Source organism: Microtus ochrogaster, linkage group LG4 (assembly GCF_000317375.1).
Source record: "Microtus ochrogaster isolate Prairie Vole_2 linkage group LG4, MicOch1.0, whole genome shotgun sequence".
Lineage (NCBI taxonomy): Eukaryota > Metazoa > Chordata > Mammalia > Rodentia > Cricetidae > Microtus > Microtus ochrogaster.
The window spans coordinates 50,783,199-50,801,926 of NC_022030.1; the positions used below are offsets into that span (position 1 = coordinate 50,783,199).

Below are 18,728 nucleotides of genomic sequence, written 5' to 3' on the forward strand. Positions count from 1 at the left end.
TGTGAATTTTTGTATTTTTCCTTCTTTAATTTTTTTTCTGCAATCTTTAGCTTTTTCTCATTTTAACAGCATCTGTATAACAAAAGTTCAAATTTTTCTTATGGAATCCAGTTTTTTTTTTTCTTTTTTTAAGCCATATAAGTCAGGGTAACAGTTACTTTAAATACTCAAATGATACATTTTCATTATAATAAAACCCCTTTCTTTAATGCTTTGCAAATAAAACCATGGGGTTTTTTTTAGTGAAGGTTAATGTGAAATATTAATCAATGTCTTAAATATCAGGAGTCAAAATTGTGTAAATACTGTTACAGCAGTTGAAGTGGCGTAAAAGCCAGAAAGGCTGGCTCTTTAAGCCAGTGATCTCCTTCTAGCAGAACTGCCCATGTAGCATTTTACTTTTATGCCAATTGTCTGCTTTTGGATTTTTGGTTTAAATATCCTTTGTTTTCCAGAGAAAATTTTAGATTTCTAGCAAAATGGAATGGTACTATGATTTACCATGTATTGGCTCTCACTGCCTCCCTTTTGACCAACATGGAGTTGAACATTTGTTAACCCATACAGTTGATACCTCATTACCAACCAGAGCCCATAGCTTACATAAGCCTTTAATGTGAGTTGATTCTGTGGTATTAAAGGTATAATTTTGGGCATGTATGTAACCATTATCATCTGCTGAATACTGTGACTGTCCTTAAAAGTCCTTCTGTGTTCTGCCTATTCATCCTTCCTCCTAACTGACAACCCAGTATTTCACTGATTTCTTAGTTTTGCCTTTCCTAGAGTATCATGCAGTTGGAATCATACAGCCTGCTCTCATTGACTATGCTTCAGTGATACATTTAAGTTTTCTCTACTTCACAGCCTGGTTCCATATTTCCTTTTAGTGCTTAGTAGTATCTCACTGTTTGCACTTGCCAGTTTGTTTATTTTTGTAGTGAAGGGAAAGTTTTCTTTTTCCTTTTTTTTTTAAATAATAACTGTTTGCATTTCTTTCAGCAGTGACTAAGAGGTTCTCTGTTACACATATTTATCAACATTGGGTTTTGTCTGTGTTTTATTTTAGCCATCCTAATAGGCATGTAGGATCACCACATTGTTTCAGTTTTCAGATCCATGGTGGCTTGTGTTGAACATTTTTTGAACAGTTATTTGCTGTCAGTATATCTTTAGTTAGGTACCTTCTGTTGCCAATGTTAAAAATAAGTTTACTTAATTTTTCATAAAATTTTAAAATGTTCTTGTATGCTTTGGATGTCAGATAGGTCTTTGTAAATATGTTTTTCTAGCCAGTGGTGGTCTTTTCCTTCTCTTAACTAACCAGTTTTAAAAGTTTTTAGATGCCTTTAGTTTTTTTTTTTTTTTTTTTTTTTTTTTTTTTTTTTTTGGTTTTTTGAGACAGGGTTTCTCTGTGGCTTTGGAGCCTGTCCTGGAACTAGCTCTGTAGACCAGGCTGGTCTCGAACTCACAGAGATCCGCCTGCCTCTGCCTCCCGAGTGCTGGGATTAAAGGCTTGCACCACCATCGCCCGGCCTTTAGTTTTCTGCAGAATGTTGTGTGAGACTTTTTCAATTTTGCAAGTCCAGGTACCACACACACATTAGTTCTCTACTGCATACCCTTCTCATCATAGGCGGTACCATGTTTCTCTTCTTCATGGGAGCTCACCTGGATTAACTTACTGAGTTTTCTCTCAGTGCTTGCTGTGTGCAGTCCTTTATTCTAGTACTGCCCCAGAGCAGACTCTGGATATTTGCCCTGCTGTTGGAAAAATAAAATAAGTAATAAATAACAATGTTACTACACAGATACAAATTGCTATGCTGTTCTCAATTTTTGTGTTAATTAAAAAATAGGTCAGTTATTTATTAACTTATGTACATTTCAGTTTCTGTGCCAACTTATCTTTTAAAAAATTGTTAATTTTTCATAAAGGTGCAATTTTCATCTTTTTAGTTTTTATTGTACGTCTGAATAAATGTCTTTTATTTCTTAAGGGTAGAAAGATTTCTGTAATAAATTGTTAAAAGAATTTTCTCGTAGTATAGAGATAAATAAGAATAGTATAACAGTTCTGTCTAAGTTACTTTATTTTTGTTAAGTTTTGTGTGTATACCCAGGCTTTTAAAAATCATAGGACTTGGGAGAAAGATCAGGAATTAAGACCACTTGCTGCTCCTGCAGAGGGCTTGTTTTGTTTCCCATCACGCACAACAGGAGACTCACAGTGAAGTTCTAGGATTCTCGGGTTTAAACTCCCTCTTTTGACCCCTATGGGAACTGCATGTGCATAATGCACATATATACCTGCAGACAACTATTCATACATATAAATAAGTCTTTAACAAATAAAACAATCAAAACTTTTAGTCTGATTTTTTTTCTACCTGGTTAAAGCTAGCTTTTTTTATTTAAAAAATAATTTTCATTTTCATAACCAACAACAACAGTTTCTTTTCCTTCTCTCCCAGTCAACCCCTCAGGCACTCCTCAGAAAGAATAGACCTTCCATGGGGAGTCAACAAAGTCTGGCCTACCAAGTAGAGGCAGTACCAAGCCCCTCTCCCCAGAGCAAGGTATTCCTTCCTAGGGAATGGACTCCAAAATACCAGTTGATGGACTAGGGATAAATCCTTGTTCCACTGCCCAGTGGCCCCACAAACTGTTCAAACCACAGAACCCATATTCAGAGGACCTAGTTTGGTCCTATGTTAGTGTCCAGATATCAGTTTAGAGTCAGTGAGCTTCCACTATCTCAGGTCAACTGTATCTCTGGATTGTCCCATCGTGATCTTGACCCCTTTGCTCATATAACCTCTCCTCCCTCTCTTCAATTATACTCTGGGAGCTCCAACTAGTGCTTAGCTGTGGATCTGCTTCCATCAGTTACTGACTGAAGGTTCTATAATGACAATTAGGGTGGTCATCAATCTGATTACAGGGGAAGACTAGTTCAGGCACTCTCTCAACTATTGCTTAGAGTCTTGGCTGGGGTCATCCTTGTGGATTCCTGGGTATTCCCTAGCACCAGGTTTCTCCCTAATCCCATAATGGCTCCTTATATCAAGATGTCTCTTTCATTGCTCCCCATCTTGGTCTCTCCTGCAACTCAACCATTCTGTTTCATGTTTTCTCTCCCCTGCCCCCAGAAGATCTTATCTATTTTGCCTCCCAGGGGCATCCATGTATGTCTCTCTTAGGGTTCTTGTTACCTAGCTTCTTAGGAGTTGTGGATTGTAGCCTGTTTATCTTTTTCTTTATGTCTAATATGCACTTATGAGTGAGTATGTACGATGTCTGTCTTACTGGGTCTGGGTTTTACCTCACAAAAGTTCACTATTAACTGATAGCACAGTTCTTTGGAAAATGATGCAAATAGCATCATTTGCAATGTGTGCTGGTTAATGTGTTTTTAATTTTGCACAGAGGCTGGTTGTCATAGTTTACTGTTACTGTAGTAAAACATCATGACCCAAACAACACATAGAAAGAAGGGTTTATTTGTGACTTACAGTTCCAGAGGTTTAGGGTCTACAATGATGGGACAGTATGGCAGCAGGCAACAGACACTGAGGCAGGGATAACTGAGAGCTTGTATCTCAAACCCAAAACAGGAAGCTTTGAAAGAACTCATGAGAAACTACACCTGGCTTTTGAATTCTCACAGGTGTTCCCTGCAGCATACTCTCTTCAGCAAGGACATACCTACTCATTTTACAGCCACCAACTAAGGACCAAGTATTCAAATGCACAATTATGGAGGACATCACCACCACATTGATATAGATTGTAAACATTATATTATGTGAAATATTTGTTGATATATCAAAGTATATAAATTAGCACATTTTAGAGAACATATTTTGTAATATTAACTTATTTGATTGGTCAGTTTTTGTCATTCATTCAACAAATGTGTTGAGTACATTTAGAAATAATTTTCTGATTAGAAATGTATTCTCAAACTGGAGTAATTTAATACAGTTCACATTAACTCAATTTTAGTAGTTACGAAAGTTCAGTTCTTAATATAATTGGCTAGATGTTTTAGTATTTGGAATACAAGACTTTTCATTTGTAGATTATCTAAGCACTTTATTTTTGATAGAGTTAGTTTATAACCCAAAGCTGTCTTTGGGATTTAGGATTCTATGTCTCTGTCTCCTCCCAGTGCTTGAGTCCCAGTTGTTTACTACCACACCTGCCCTGCATTGTCAGGTTCTCATTTAATTACTTCTCAAAACTTAGTGGTCCAGTGAAGTATATGGAGCTTACCGAAAGCATTTGTAAATGGGAATGTTTCAACTTCTGCGTGTGTGTTCTGTACCTTAATATTTGCAACTGACAAGCCCTACACTTAATCACTTAATACTTCAATATGTAGATTGAAATTATATATCTACCCATTAGTATAATTTTACAGTTATATCAACTTTATGTAAAAGTATTTGATTAACAGCTCTATCAGCTAATGTGCACGCGCGTGCGTGCGTGCGTGTGTGTGTGTGTGTGTGTGTGTGTGAGTGTGTATCATCAGTGTACTTATGAAACAACTCCAGAGGCTATACCTTAAAATTAAGGTGCTCAGTCTTAAAAGCCAAAATATATCATATTCTGGGTTTATGATATAGGCTAGTAGTTTTCATACTACTCATAAGGTAGGTTATATGTATGATCTCACAATTAAAATCTAATAACTTATATTTCTCTAGCATTTAATAAAATGGAGTAGTACTTTCTGTCAAGTCAGTCTGAGTTCAGTATCTAGGACCTACTTATATAGAGCCAATTTTCACAGGTTATTCTGTGGCCTTTACATGGACAGGGTGTAATTCACACTCCCATACATATAGACACATCTATGCATGCATGCGTGTGCATGCATGTAAACACACACAAAATAAATAAATGTTAGTTCAAAAGTTAAAAAAAATCAAGCACAATTTTCTTGGTTTTATCTTAGTGTGTTGTATGTTAAAGGCATTCTGTTGTTTTTTTTAATCTTTAACTGACTTAGTAATTGATTTCTTATGGAATGACATTTTATTCACATACATTTAAAACTCAGTTTTATAGATATGTATATCTTGATTCATTAATTAGTATGTTTCAAAAGTGTACCATGGCTTGAGATTCTCCCTAACTTAATTGACATATGTTTGGTGTTATAGACTTGGTTAGGTTAGAATTAATGAGAATTGAGTTGGACCATGGAAGACTTTTGAGTCTGAATATTTGTAGAGGTGTGCAGCATAGTACTCATTTCTTGTCCTCTAGGATTGGTTCCAGGTCCCCATAGCAACCAGACTCAATAAGTGTTCAGTTAGTTCTCATGTGTAAAATCTGCATGTACTTCTGTCCAGCTCATACTCCTGTACTTGAACTCATCTCTGAATTACATATAGCAAATATATTACAAATGTTATAAAAAGGTTTTTAATGTTGTGTTTGCTTGGAGATGATGACAAGAGCAAAAGGTGTATTTATTTTCAGTAGGAAACAGGCTTTTTCTCCCAAATATTTTTGATTGATTGTTGTTTGAATATGCGGATGTGGAACAGATGGATATGAAAGTCCAACTGTAATTTCAAAGAATTACATGAAGAGTCTGTCTTCCTGGCAAATAATCTTTCCATTGGGCTGAGAGCACAACAGGGAACATAGGGAAGGTGGTAACAAGCTTGTAGATAGGAAAGACTTCTAAGGGTGAGTGATCTATTGGGGTTGGATTAAGAAGGCATATCAGACACGAGGAAACGTCATGAAAATGTTTAACTTGTTGAAAGTGACTTGTTGAAAGTGACTTGTTGAAAGTTGATAGGATCTTTTCTATACCAGGCACTGTACTATTTGTGATAGAGGAATAGCTAAAAAGAGACATTCTTCCACTATGGAGGCATTTAGATTTTAGTGGAAGAAGCAATAAATAAATATATAACGTAGTCAGATAGCAATGAGTAGTAGGAAGAAAAATGTAAGCAGAAGGATAAAGAAGTAGAAAGCTGGAAATAGAATGTATTATACAGAGATAGAAATAGAGTATGTATCTGTAGAGAGATTTGAAATAGTGTAGGTGGGGAGAGGGAGAGAAGAAGAGGTCAAGGAAGACTGGAGGTGAAATTTAAATAGAAGAAATTAAGGTGATTTGAATGGGATTTGAGTGAGCAGCACAATGGTCAGTCATGGTTGCTGCTGGAGGTTTGCATTTGTTGTGTTTAGAGAATTATAGGCACTGTTCTCTGTACCTTAGATGTTGTCCTTTCAATCTTGCAAGAGGATACTATTTTATATGTCGGAAAATCAAGTTTCGTAGGTGAAATAACGTTTCCAAAGTCACAGAGCTCCTCAGAGACCTAGGACTTGCATGCACTCAGGCAGCTATCTTCCATATCCGTGGTCTTCAGCTTCATCCCTGGGGAAGGACATTGGGCCTGGTAGCCTGGAGTCAAGAACAAAGCCTTACTCACTGTAAGGATTTGGGATTTTATTTTACATTGTTAAGCCACTGGGTATTTTGAAATACCTAGGAGTTTTGCTTTTGATTCTAGAATTTAAGAGAGAAATCTGGATTTTATGAGCATATTTGGTAGTCTGCTGTGTGTTATAGATTAACTTCTGCCTGGCCTGTAACTTAATATTTTGATTTAAAGCTAAGGATTCTACTTGATTACTTTATTGAACAAATAATACATGCATGTATATGTATGAGTATTTATGTGCATAAACTAATGAATTGTTCTGTTAATAGGTGCGAGAAGATGTACTAAATTCATTGAATAACAACTTTCTTCAAACATTAAATCAAGCTTGGAATGATCATCAAACAGCCATGGTGATGATTAGAGATATACTAATGTATATGGTAAGTACAGTTTTTTTGTGTTTCCTTTAAAAAGAAATCAACATTTCAAAAGAGTGACTTTCTGTCAGTTTTAGTTGGATACTGGCTATATATTTGTAGATTGTTTGTTTTTGTTTTGTTTCTTTTGGTTTTTTTTAAAAGATTATATGTATGAGTGTCTTGCCTGCATGCTTGTATCAGCACCACTTCCCACAATGCCCTTGATGGGTCAGAGAAGGGAGGACATTGTATCCCCAGTAACTAGAGTCACAGGTATCTGTGAACCACCATGTGGATAATATGAACTGAACTCAGTTCATCTGTAAGAACAGCAAGTGCTCTTTACCATTAAGCCATCTCTCCAGACCCAGGTTTAGTTTCTTAAGTAAAAATACTTGTAAAAGTCACCCTCAACCTGTGTAAATGAAGTGTAGATCATTCACATTCATTTAATTACTAGAATAAAAGTCTGAAAACACATGATTTTAAAAATTGTTTTAATGGGCTGGAGAGATGAAACAGCTCAGTGGTAAAACACTTGCCAAGCAAGTAAGAGAGCTGGGATTAAGATCCCCAGAACCCACACCTAGTGGCTCATCTGTATTTTCAGCCTTGAAAGGTGGAGTTAAGGGTCCCCAGAGTAATCTGACTCACTAAATTAGCTGTGCTATCTGTATTGGCAAATTCTGGGTTTGGTTGAGAGACTCTGCCTCCAGAAGAATGAGGAGGAAGTCATATGCCCCTGCATTCACAAGTAGTAGCACGCATAAGAAAAGAAGAAAAATTAAACCAAGCATTTAGTGCTTCTGCTTCAAAATAAAAAATACTAAAAACCCTTATTTAATATGTCTTTCTGAGGTAAAGGTAGTTACAGTATGAGTTAAAAGCTGAATTTCTAAGCTTATGAAACCTAACTGTAAATATTTTCAGCAACAAAAATGTTTTATTAATACAGTTTCTCATAGTTATAGTCTTTATAGCTGCCATTCATCTCTTCTGTAAATTCATGCTGCTGTATTACTGCAGTCGGTCTTGTTTTAGGATATGAGCTTCATTGGATATATAATCTATTTCACTTGATATTTTTGTTTTTCAGTTTTTATCAGTCAAGAAAAAGATGTTTAGTGAGATGGCTTTAACTTGAATTTTATTCTCTTGCTTTCCCCCGCCTCTTCCATTCAGTTTTTGATTTCGTTTGGTAATGTTGTTTTAGTTTGGTTTGGTTTGGTTTTTTGAGATAGGGTTTTTCTTTGTAGCCCTGGCTGTCCTGGAACTCACTGTGTAGACCAGGCTGACCTCAAACTTAGCCTCCCAAGAACTTACATTAAAGCCATGCATCCGGCTTCTGATTTTACTCTCAATTAAAAAAAATATTTGTAGCCAAGTGGTGGTGGCACACACCTTTAATCTCAGCACTCAGGAGGCAGAGGCAGGTGGATCTCTGTGAGTTTGAGGTCAGCCTGGTCTACCCAAGAGCTAGTTCTAGGACAGGCTCTAAAGCTACAGAGAAACCCTGTCTCAAAAAACCAAAAAACACAAAACAAAACTTGTAAGCTTGGATGAATCTAAATTATTTCAGTTTAATTTGTTGCATCACTGCAAAGTTATTAAGTCTTACTGACTTGTTATCTGTTTCTTTTGTTATTTGCTTATGTGCATAAGTATTTTGCCTGCATGCGTGTCTGTACACCATATACATGCAGTGTCTGTGGAAACCAGAAAAGAGCATTGAATCCTGTGGAACAGGAATTACAGTTGTAAACCACAGTGTGAGTGCTGGGAATTGAATCTAGGTCCTTTGAAGAGCAGCCAGTGCTCTTAACTACTGAGCTATCTTTCCAGCCCTGCATCAGTGTTTATGTTGGAGAACTGGACATAGCGACTTTTACTCTCTTCAGTTTTCAGTTCTTTAGTTGCAGTATGGTAAGAAAAGCTTGTCATAGTTTCCTTCACTTAATGGAATAAAATGACACTCGGAAAGTATTTACAATGAGAACAAGCAACTAGAGCCTTTTCTGCTGAGTGAATTCAAACAAGCCTTTACCCCTGATGTTTTGAGTGTCTAGTGGCAAAAGCGTGAGGGAGAGGCCACCTAATTTTCCTGGGATGGAATAAGAGGTCTACCAAAGTAACCGCTTTCTGAGCATTGTTTTCTTTGTCAGGTTATGGATCTATTTTGTGTTAACAGTTTTAGGATAAATGAGATAACACATGAAAACAAATATCTCATGTACTAGTGTAAAGGAAGCTTGCTACTCTTGTTCTCTTTGCAGTTTTAACAGGACTGAGCCTTTAAATTCTATACCAGCTGCTAACCATTATAAAGTCACTTGGAATTGAAATTTTGTTACTATTTGAAAATATATGTGTATTCATTCTAAAACAGTTTCATTTCTGTTTCCAAATTAATGGAATCTCAAGGTTTGTATGTGGCTCTGCTTCTTACATGACCATGTCAAACAGTTTTATTACTTCTTGTCATGTTACTCATGTCTAAACTGAAAAATCATCATCTGGGTAGTGATAGAGCTTATATGAACCATTTATGTAAAGCATGGCCATAGTAATAAGTGCAGTAAAAATTAGCTAGTATTAATATTTATAGTTCCTTAATGTTTTTGTTAACCCATATGGTAGGTAGCATAGTGATGGGATAGATCCAGTAACTATCTTACCCTTTCCTGTGCTCTACTGGAGGAAACTTCATACTGGGTGGGTCAGTGTCAGGATTTGTTCACTGTCACAGGCCTCCTGGTAGCCCTTTTCACTGTCCGGGTTTTAGACTCTTTTGTCTGGTGAAAGTACTCTCCTGGCTATAGCTCTTCTTTTTTCTTGCTCAGCCCTCTGACTTCCCTCCTAGTAAAGGACTTAACTATCTCCATCTCAGAAAAGCAGAAGTAGCAGTAGGACTTGTGTGCACTTCTTTTCTTTTTTCCCCACCTGCATTAATGCAGAAAGACATTTACTTCCAACATGGGTCAGGTTTTTTGTTTGTTCTTTGTTTTTAACCCGTGTTAGGAACCATATTCCCTACTAACTGGTCTGTACCCTTAAGAGTTTGGGAGTTACTAATGTTTTTGTTTTTAGTTGGTCTTACCAGCACTGGGCATGTTCAAACCATTCATGCTCAAGATAAAATTCAACTAGATTTTTCTTTTCTTTTTTTTTTTTAATTAAAAATTTCCGCCTCCTCCCCGCCTCCCATTTCCCTCCCCCTCCCTCCTCTCCCCTTCCCTCTCCAGTCCAAAGAGCAGTCAGGGTTCCCTGTCCTGTGGGAATCCAAGGTCCTCCTCCCTCCCTCCAGGTCTAAGAAGGTGAGCATCCAAACAGGCTAGGCTCCCACAAAGCCAGTACTTGCAGTAGGATCAAAACCCATTGCCATTGTCCTTTCCTTCTCATCAGCCCTCATTGTCCGCCATGTTCAGAGAGTTCGGTTTTACTCCATGCTTTTTCAGTCCCAGTCCAGCTGGCCTCAACTAGATTTTTCTGATGGAGCATCATCTCCCCAGCTTTTACCCATCTCTCAGGTAAATGTCTCATTACCAAATGTGGAAATGGGCTCTTTTTTTTTTTTTTTTAATGCCCACTCTAAACACATCCCAGTTAAGAATCTACCTCAGTTTTTGTTCTATTTTGTCTTTGCTGGGATCATCATGGAGGGAGGAGGTATACATCTCTGAATACAGAGAGCACTGTACATTCTCCTTTGTTACTTTTTAGCAACACTTGGCACAGCTAACTGCACTTTTCTTTTACTATATTAGGCCCTGGATTTGTGACAAAGCACTATGTTTCTCCTGCCTTCTGCTTTTTCATTCTTGGCTACTGCCCCTCCTGCACATCCTCCTTTTCCTCCTCTGTAAATCAAGGGATCTTTGGGCTTTTGATATTTCTTCTTATACTGCACTACTCACTTTTACAGCTCTTTGTAATGTACATGATTCCCAAATTGTATGTATAACACTATTCTCAGAGGTTTGTACATCGTCTGTTTAGTTGATGACACCCTTCATTGTCTACAAGACATTCAAACTTGGCATCTCCAAATGAACTCATATTTGTCATTCTAGTTGCCCATACAGAAACCTAACACTTCTTTAATGTCTTTTCCCTACGTCTCCCATTGCTAGAATCTGATTTCTTCTTAGGTTCCTATTGACCAAAACTGACGTCTTTCATTTCTTTCTCAAAATTGGTATAACTAGTCTTAGAAGTGTGTGTGTACTAGTTCTAAAGCATCCACTAGGCACTATTCTGTCCCACAGATATTCCTTTGTTGTATGTTTGCTCAGTTTGTTTGGTTTTTGTTGTTTTCTCCATAGCACAAAAATCGTATCACTTAAGTTCTCTGAGAATTCTCATAATCCTCCGTTTTGAAAAAGTGTGACCTTGTTCTGACTTAAAGTTTTGAAATTTCTTGTCAAAGCTGGTGTGGAATTAGTGGTGACCCGCCTATAATACCTGCCTTTGGAAGGCAAAGTCAAGAGGATCAGAAGTTAAAGGTTATTTTATGCTACAAAATTTGTTAGAAGCCAAACTAAGCTATATGAGACCCCGTCTCAAGGAAAATGGCGAGTTCTTATTAGTGGTCTCTGATGGATTATGCCCTATTGGTTGAAAGTATGCTCTTTTTGTACTCAGAACTGTTGTTTAGCAACATTCATAGTAGTCACGGTGTACTGAAATTTGGAGCTGTTACTTAGTATAAGAAGTATTTGAATAAAAGAATTACTTGTTGATCTGAAAACTGAGTTAATAAGTGGAGGTTGTGGATAGGGTGCTGACTAATGCAGTATGGAAATTATAGACAGCATTGATTGTGTCTGGTAGGTCAGAGTGCGACAGTCAGGTTTCATGTACGGAATCGCTGTATTATTTTAAACTTAGGGATTGTTTATTTCTAAAATTTTACATTTAATTTGGAGCCACTGAAAGCAAATCTTCAGAAAAGGTGGACTAACAGTATTGTATGGCTTACCTACTAGGCTGCACTGGGGTCAGGGACATGAATGCTTGTATAGCCATTGTGTCATAAACCTAGTGTAGCTCCTCGTGCAAACTAAACACATACAAGCAGTATATATTATATGCTCTTTTGAATTGACTACCTTTTCAAAATTCTTATTAAAGTCTTTAGATTCAGAAAGAATTAGCTTCATTCCATAGCCAGATTTTCGTTTTATCTTTATGTCCTTCATTTTCCTGTTTCATGTTTTTTTTTAAAAATATTTTTTTATTTATTTATTTAACTTTATTATGTTTGTTGGTGTGAAGGTGTCAGATCTCATGGAACTGCATTTTCAGACAGTTGTGAGCTGCCATGTGGGTGCTGGGAATCGAACCCTGGTCCTCTGGAAGAGCAGTCAAGTGCTCTTAACCACTGAGCCATCTCTCCAGCCCCGTTTCATGTTTTTTAAATATATGTACTGTTCTGGTTTTAGCATCAAGTTTGGTCTGTGTTGGCCAAGTACTCCTGGGTGTGAGTAGTTGTGAATATACCAGGTGTTTGTGAATCCATAGTAGTACTAAGGATGACTTGAGTTTTCCTCTCCTACCAGCCATCAAATACCAGAGCTCCCCAGTTGGGATGGGATTTGATCCTCTTCTCTGAGCTGAGAATTTTCTTTTCTCTTCTTTTCTTTTCTTTTTTCTGGTTTTAGCTTTTTCAGGTCTTGTGCATATTGTCACATATTACATCCATCTTTGTTGTATCTGGAAACCAGTTTCCTTGAAGTCATTTGCCACCTTTGACTGTTAAAATCTTTCCACCTCCTCTTTTACATAGGTCCTTCAGCCTTTGCAGGGAGGAGTCAGATTTTGTACTGCCTATTTGGCAGGTGAAGGCATTAGAGTTTGTAACTGCTTTAGTTTAAATTTGCTTCTTGTTTTGTTGGGTTTTTTTTTTGTTGTTGTTGTTGTTGTTGCTTATTTTAGATTTATTTTTTCTGTGTGCATTTGCCTGCATGTATATATTTTGTACCTGCTGCTCTTGGAGATCAGAAGAAAGTATCAGGTAACCTGTAGCTGGAGTTAGAGTTTGCTATGAGCAGGCACACTTTCATGCTGAACTTAAACTCCAGCTCCACAGTCACTGTTTCCTTATGTGTATCTTAGAAGATACAAGATACTTGGGGCTAATTGGGAGCGTTTTATTTTTCAGTCTGAATTACCCAGAAACTAATGACTGGAATGGCCAACTACTCCTGGGCATGGGCCCTTTCCCTTGAGTGTGGTTATACCCAAGTAACACTCGATTGGAAAAAACTGATTTCCCTTTTCCTAGTAGGTATCAATTGGAAATAGCTTTGCTAGAGGTGGCACTTTGTGTGTACCCTTCTCAGTTCAGTACTGGGATTTTGTCTGGTTTGAAGCTCTATGAGGGGTTTGTCCTTATAGCACAAATTTCTTGATGAAGCACATGGAATAGAGCTTACTTTGGAGTGGAGTGTTGCCAATTATGCGGGAAGTTTGAAACAGTGAGAAAGTGCTTAATGATGAATTAAGAGAGTCTTGGCTTTGGTTCTTGCTTTGTCATTAATTTATTTACTTAACCCTCTGGGTGTGCTTGTTTTTCCATATCTATGAACCAGATTTATTGTATAAGACCCCTGGTGCTTTTTGAGAACCAGAGAATTCTTAGTGCGTGGCTGAAATTCCTGGATCCTCTCCTGTGTGTTTATGTACCTACCACACAAGACTTTTTTTTTTCATGGCAGGGGGCGCAAAACCATCTGTAGAATCTGTTTAAGGATGTGTTGGTTAGATCATTAAAATTTCAGGGTTTTTTCAACTGTAAAACTTGGAACTATTTTAATATCGAGAGTGAAAAGCAAGATATTATATATGGGAAATGGGGAAAAGGAAGAAAACAGGGAGCATGGATAGATTTGTATTAAGTGGATCACAATTTCTTTAGGAACTCTTTTTTTTGGTTGTTTTGTTTTGTTTTTCGAGACAGGGTTTCTCTGTGGTTTTGGAGCCTGTCCTGGAACTAGCTCTTATAGACCAGGCTGGTCTCGAACTCACAGAGATCCACCTGCCTCTGCCTCCCGAGTGCTGGGATTAAAGGCATGCGCCACCACCGCCTGGCTCTTTAGGAACTCTTAAAAGAGATTGATAGCAGCCTTGTGTAACAACATCTACTCAATGATAAGTAGATAAGTGATCTCTTTAATGATAGCTGACAGCACTTTTCATAGTCCATAGTGTGTGCCAGGCACCATTTTAAGCACTATGATTTAGTCTTCACAGTATGCTTTTTCATTGTTTTTAAGTAGGCATAGCATTAAAAGTAGTTAAGCAATAAAAATAAAATACTTGCCTGGGTATATGACAGTAAACATCTCTTACTATCCAGCTCTCCAGCCTTTACTTTATATATCTGGCAAACACCATCCTGTAAAATTCTTGCAAAGCTAGAACTCTTTACCCGTTAATAACCTTTCTAGTCCCCAATTCTGATCTTTGCATTAGTGAATTTGATTGCTGTGTGTACCACGTGTAAGTGGAGCAATACAGTATTTGGTTTTGTGGGTTTTTTTTCTCTACTTAATACCTGCTCCTACATGCTATCCCCCACCCCAAAAGTATGAATAATACTCTATTTTATATATGCGCCATATTTTATTTGTCCCATCCACTCATCAATGGTCATTTTAATTATGAACTGGAAATTGCTCCTGTGAATATTGGAATGCACATACCCCTCTAGGACCCTGCTTTCTGTATTTTGGGTGTGTACAAAGCACAACTGCTTGTCATCAGCTAACTCTGGTTTTAATCTTTTGACAGATGTTGATACTATTTTCTACTGCATCCTGACCACCACTTAATGTTTGTTATTTACTTGTTGCTCTTGTTTTGTTCTGTTTGAGTTCGCATTCATTCATTCAGTCATCCATCCATCCATTCATCCATTGATTTGGTTTTGGGGAACAGAATTTCTCTTTCTAGCCCTGGCTAGACCTCAGACTCAAGAGATCTGCCTGCCTCTGCCTCCTGAGTGTTGGGATTCAAGGTGTGTACCACCAAACCCGGCTTTAGTTTTTATTTTATTAGAGGTTTTTTATTTTTAAATTTGAAGGCAAAAAAAATGGGGTACACGATTTTTTTTCTCTTAACAACTAGAATGTTATTTATTTAAATTTTTTCACATTCTTGTGATTTTGAGCCTACTCCTCAGTGGTTTAGTGAAACATCCTCTGCTTTTCTACTAAGTTTAGTAGTGTTCACACGGAAGTGTACGGCTTACTGTTTAAACTTTACCTGTGTACAAAATTATATATTTGGTTCATTTTGTAATATATTAGCTAATTAGACATCTTTTTCTGATCCTGTAAAAGAACCTTTTTTGTGTTCTGCCTTTTTACTGTTGTTTCTGTCTTCATTGTGTTAGGCCTTTTTAACCTCTCTTTCATGGCTTGAAAGGAACCTTGTTAGAAAATAACTTCTATTACTTTTTGTCAGATTTCCTTCTGATTAAGCTATGAGGCTTCTTCAAACATGTTCTGACAGACTAGTTATTGAATACTTAGTTTGGGGGTATTTTGAAAGTGTGATTTGAAGTGTTTGTTTACTAGCAGAATAAATACTTAGTATTTGTAAAGTTTTTTCCCTCTTGTAAGAAATGAATGAAAACATTGTTATAGATGCTCATGTGAGAAATTGAGTTTAATTAACCTGCTTGACCACATCAACTTTCACAGATAATTAGAGCGTTTGTAACTTTGGCCATAAGTGAGGTCAGCCAGGAAGGTATAGGTGAGTAACACATGACTACTCTGGCTCTTTAGCGTGTTGTTAAGTTGTGAAAGGTGTGGAACTATTGCTCTTTAAGAAGTCAGATGTTTCATAAAGACTTACCATGTACAAAACTGAGTTTTCTGACTTGCATATAACCCAAGTTTGTTAGAATTTGTGTCCTAAATATTCTACTGAATTCTTTTATTTGGCACTTTAAGTAATTTTTTTAAACATGTACTTATTTTGTATATACGGAGGGCAGAGGAAAACTTGAAGGGGTGGGGTCTCTTTCTCCTTATGTGTGTTGTCCTGGGAGTGTAACTCTGGGCTATTAGTCTTGGCAGCAAGCAAGTTTGCAGACTGAGCTAACTCCAGGACCCCACCTTTTGTTTTAAGATGGCTAGCTTCTCTTTGTATAGGCCAGATTGACCTAGAACATTAAATTCTTCTTCCTTAGCCTCGATTTATTGGTGTATGCCACCACCTCCTTGACCTGTTTAATTTTTAAAAGCAAACATTGTTTAAAATGAACACTAGATGGGAATATTAGAACTGAAATTTCCCTCCTTTTGCACAGTGATTACTTCATGAGCCTGTAGCCACTTACTCTAACTTGCTTTTCTGTAGCGTGGCTTTTAATACCATTTCTCGAGTAGTAAAACTATTTGGACCATGTACCAGAAGTATTCCTTGACTCTGTAGGGTCACTATCTTAAAAACTACTTTAGCATAGTGTGTTTTGGCACCTCTAGGCACATGCTTTTGTATTCTGAGTTTGATCTTTTATATCCTAGTAAACAGGTGTCTTGGTGCATTTGAGGGCATCAGAAGGAAAAGGATGAATTTTGCTAAAATGGTAGAAGCTTTATTATCTGTGGATAGAGCCAAGTATCTCCTTAACTCTTATCTATCTGTTGGAAATAATAGGGACCCCTCAACCTTAATTAGATATTGGAGGGAGGAATTTAGCATGAAGATCACCTGGCTAAAGATATAGATAGACTGCATCTCTCTACCTAACTCCTACAGATCTGCCTATCATAATTGGTATTTTTAAACAAGTAGTGCTTTCTTAAAAACTGTTAGCCAGTCTTTATAGTTGTTCTTAGCAAGGTCTGAAAAACTATCCTTTCTAAGATAATGTATTATAGATGGTGTGCTTACAGTTTGGTTTATGAAGTGAACTATGAGTAAAATCAGTGACAGGATCTGACTTCCTACCCAGCTCTGTGAAAGAACAGACATGGGATGGTACCCATTGCTTAATTCTTCCCTTTCCCCTGTGGTCTGCCTCCCCAGTCTGGGAAGGTTCATGTCTACTATAAACTGCTTAGGCTAGGAGTAACTTCTAGGGGAGAACTACAAATAGATTTAAAATGCGGTTTATCTCTGTGCTGATGAAATGCTTTATTTATGGAACTTTAAGATACCTTTCAGAATATTTTTTATTTAAAATGTCTGGGGTTTGAATTTTGAAAGACAAGTTAAAAGCAGCAATTTTGTGAATTTTGTTTACATTTTTTGCAGTCGATTGTTACCAATGTTGGGCTTAAACATAACTGTCTAATCCTGAGTTTACAGCATTTAAAATTAGTCCTTAATGTATTATATGTCTTTTGGAAATTTTTTTTAAGTCCTAGCCCCTTTTAAGTATAAGCAGTCTTTTGAAATTACATGGAAATATCTGCAAAAACAAAGAACTCTTGGAGGGCTTTAAATTATTAGAACTACATTATTACTGTATTATATAAAATCAACAGTGTAGTAACAAAGGGAGATTCTTCTTGGATTAAGCTGTGAAAATGTTCTTGCCCACCCCCAGGCTGAATTCCTTCTCAGTGCTAATAAGCAATAAAGTAAACACTTGGCATTGCCACTCAGCAAAGATTTCAGTGTGTCTTATCCTACTGTCTACTCTTTTACTTGAAGATCTTGTGAACTAGTTTAACACATGTATATCTTTGATACATGTTCCAAGTTGGAACTTTTGTCTTAATGATAATTATTTGCACATCAACCTTTTGCTATAAATGAATATTAATTTTACATATCTATGCTTAAGCTTCTGGGGTATTCTTTATAGTTTCATTGGCTCTCTGGCATGTCTCCTTATAATAATTATTTAATACTCCCCAGGCTTATAATTTTGCCCATTTTTGCTGTATAGTAGAAAAAAGTTATTATTAAATTTGTTTTAATAATCATGAATTGTAAAGATTTACTTTTACATAACTTGAGATACTAGAAATTAAAAAGTACTTGAAATAATTTTTGTTGTAGGTTCTTATTTTATATTTGCACCAATTTTGCTTAACATTATTTTGTTTTTATTTTTACTACAGGACCGTGTGTATGTACAACAAAATAATGTAGAAAATGTCTACAATTTGGGATTAATAATTTTTCGAGATCAAGTTGTACGTTATGGGTGTATTAGGGATCATCTTCGGCAAACTTTATTGGATATGATTGCCAGAGAGCGGAAAGGAGAAGTTGTAGACAGGTATTTCCTTACTTTGGTTTTTTAGTGTTTATATCTTAATGTCATAATTTCATTGAAACAATTCAAAACTTCAATTTTCAGTACTTATTAAAAGCTTCAAAGACTTTCACTGTTTTAAGTTACCTAGACTCTAAGGCTACCATCTTAAGCTTCTTAGATTGTTTTTTCTTTTTTAAGGACACTTTTTAAATTTTTTTCTCCTTCCTCTTTATTTATATATCTGTACACACACAGACACACTTCGTTTTCTTTGCATTCCTGGGAATTGAACCTAGGACCTCACTCATGCCAATGCTGCATCTGTAGCCTCCCCCTCAGTAGTATGGTCTTATTGTGGACACAGACCAGTACTGACCTTTTCAACACAGGTGTTTCCTCTCCAGTCTCCCCGGAAGCCTAAACTGTAGGCACATGCATTGTGCCTTGGTAGGCTTTTGACTCTTTTTTTCTTTTAAAGAAAAATACTGCGTGTAGCCTAAAACATCCCAGAACCATTTCCATGTCTTCCACTATCACGTTTCTCGCCATTACAGTACCATTTTTGTGATGGTGCTGCTGGAGTTTAAAACAAGTGGGATTCCTTCTCTTTGGTTTCAGAGGAGTGAGCTAGTAAAGTTCTTACTGATTGAACTTGGTGTT

General features: G+C 36.8%; 1 protein-coding gene across 3 annotated transcripts in view; it reads left to right on the forward strand.

Moving 5' to 3' along the window:
• The window catches only part of Cul3 (cullin 3), a 92,575-nt gene that overhangs the window by 42,488 nt on the left and 31,359 nt on the right, over positions 1 to 18,728 (forward strand). For all 3 annotated transcript variants that reach the window (XM_026786153.1, XM_005361534.3, XM_013351703.2), the window contains 2 exons: positions 6,752 to 6,865; positions 17,929 to 18,089. In XM_026786153.1, coding sequence (XP_026641954.1) covers positions 6,752 to 6,865; positions 17,929 to 18,089 — 275 coding nt within the window. The remainder of the gene's footprint in view (positions 1 to 6,751; positions 6,866 to 17,928; positions 18,090 to 18,728) is intronic.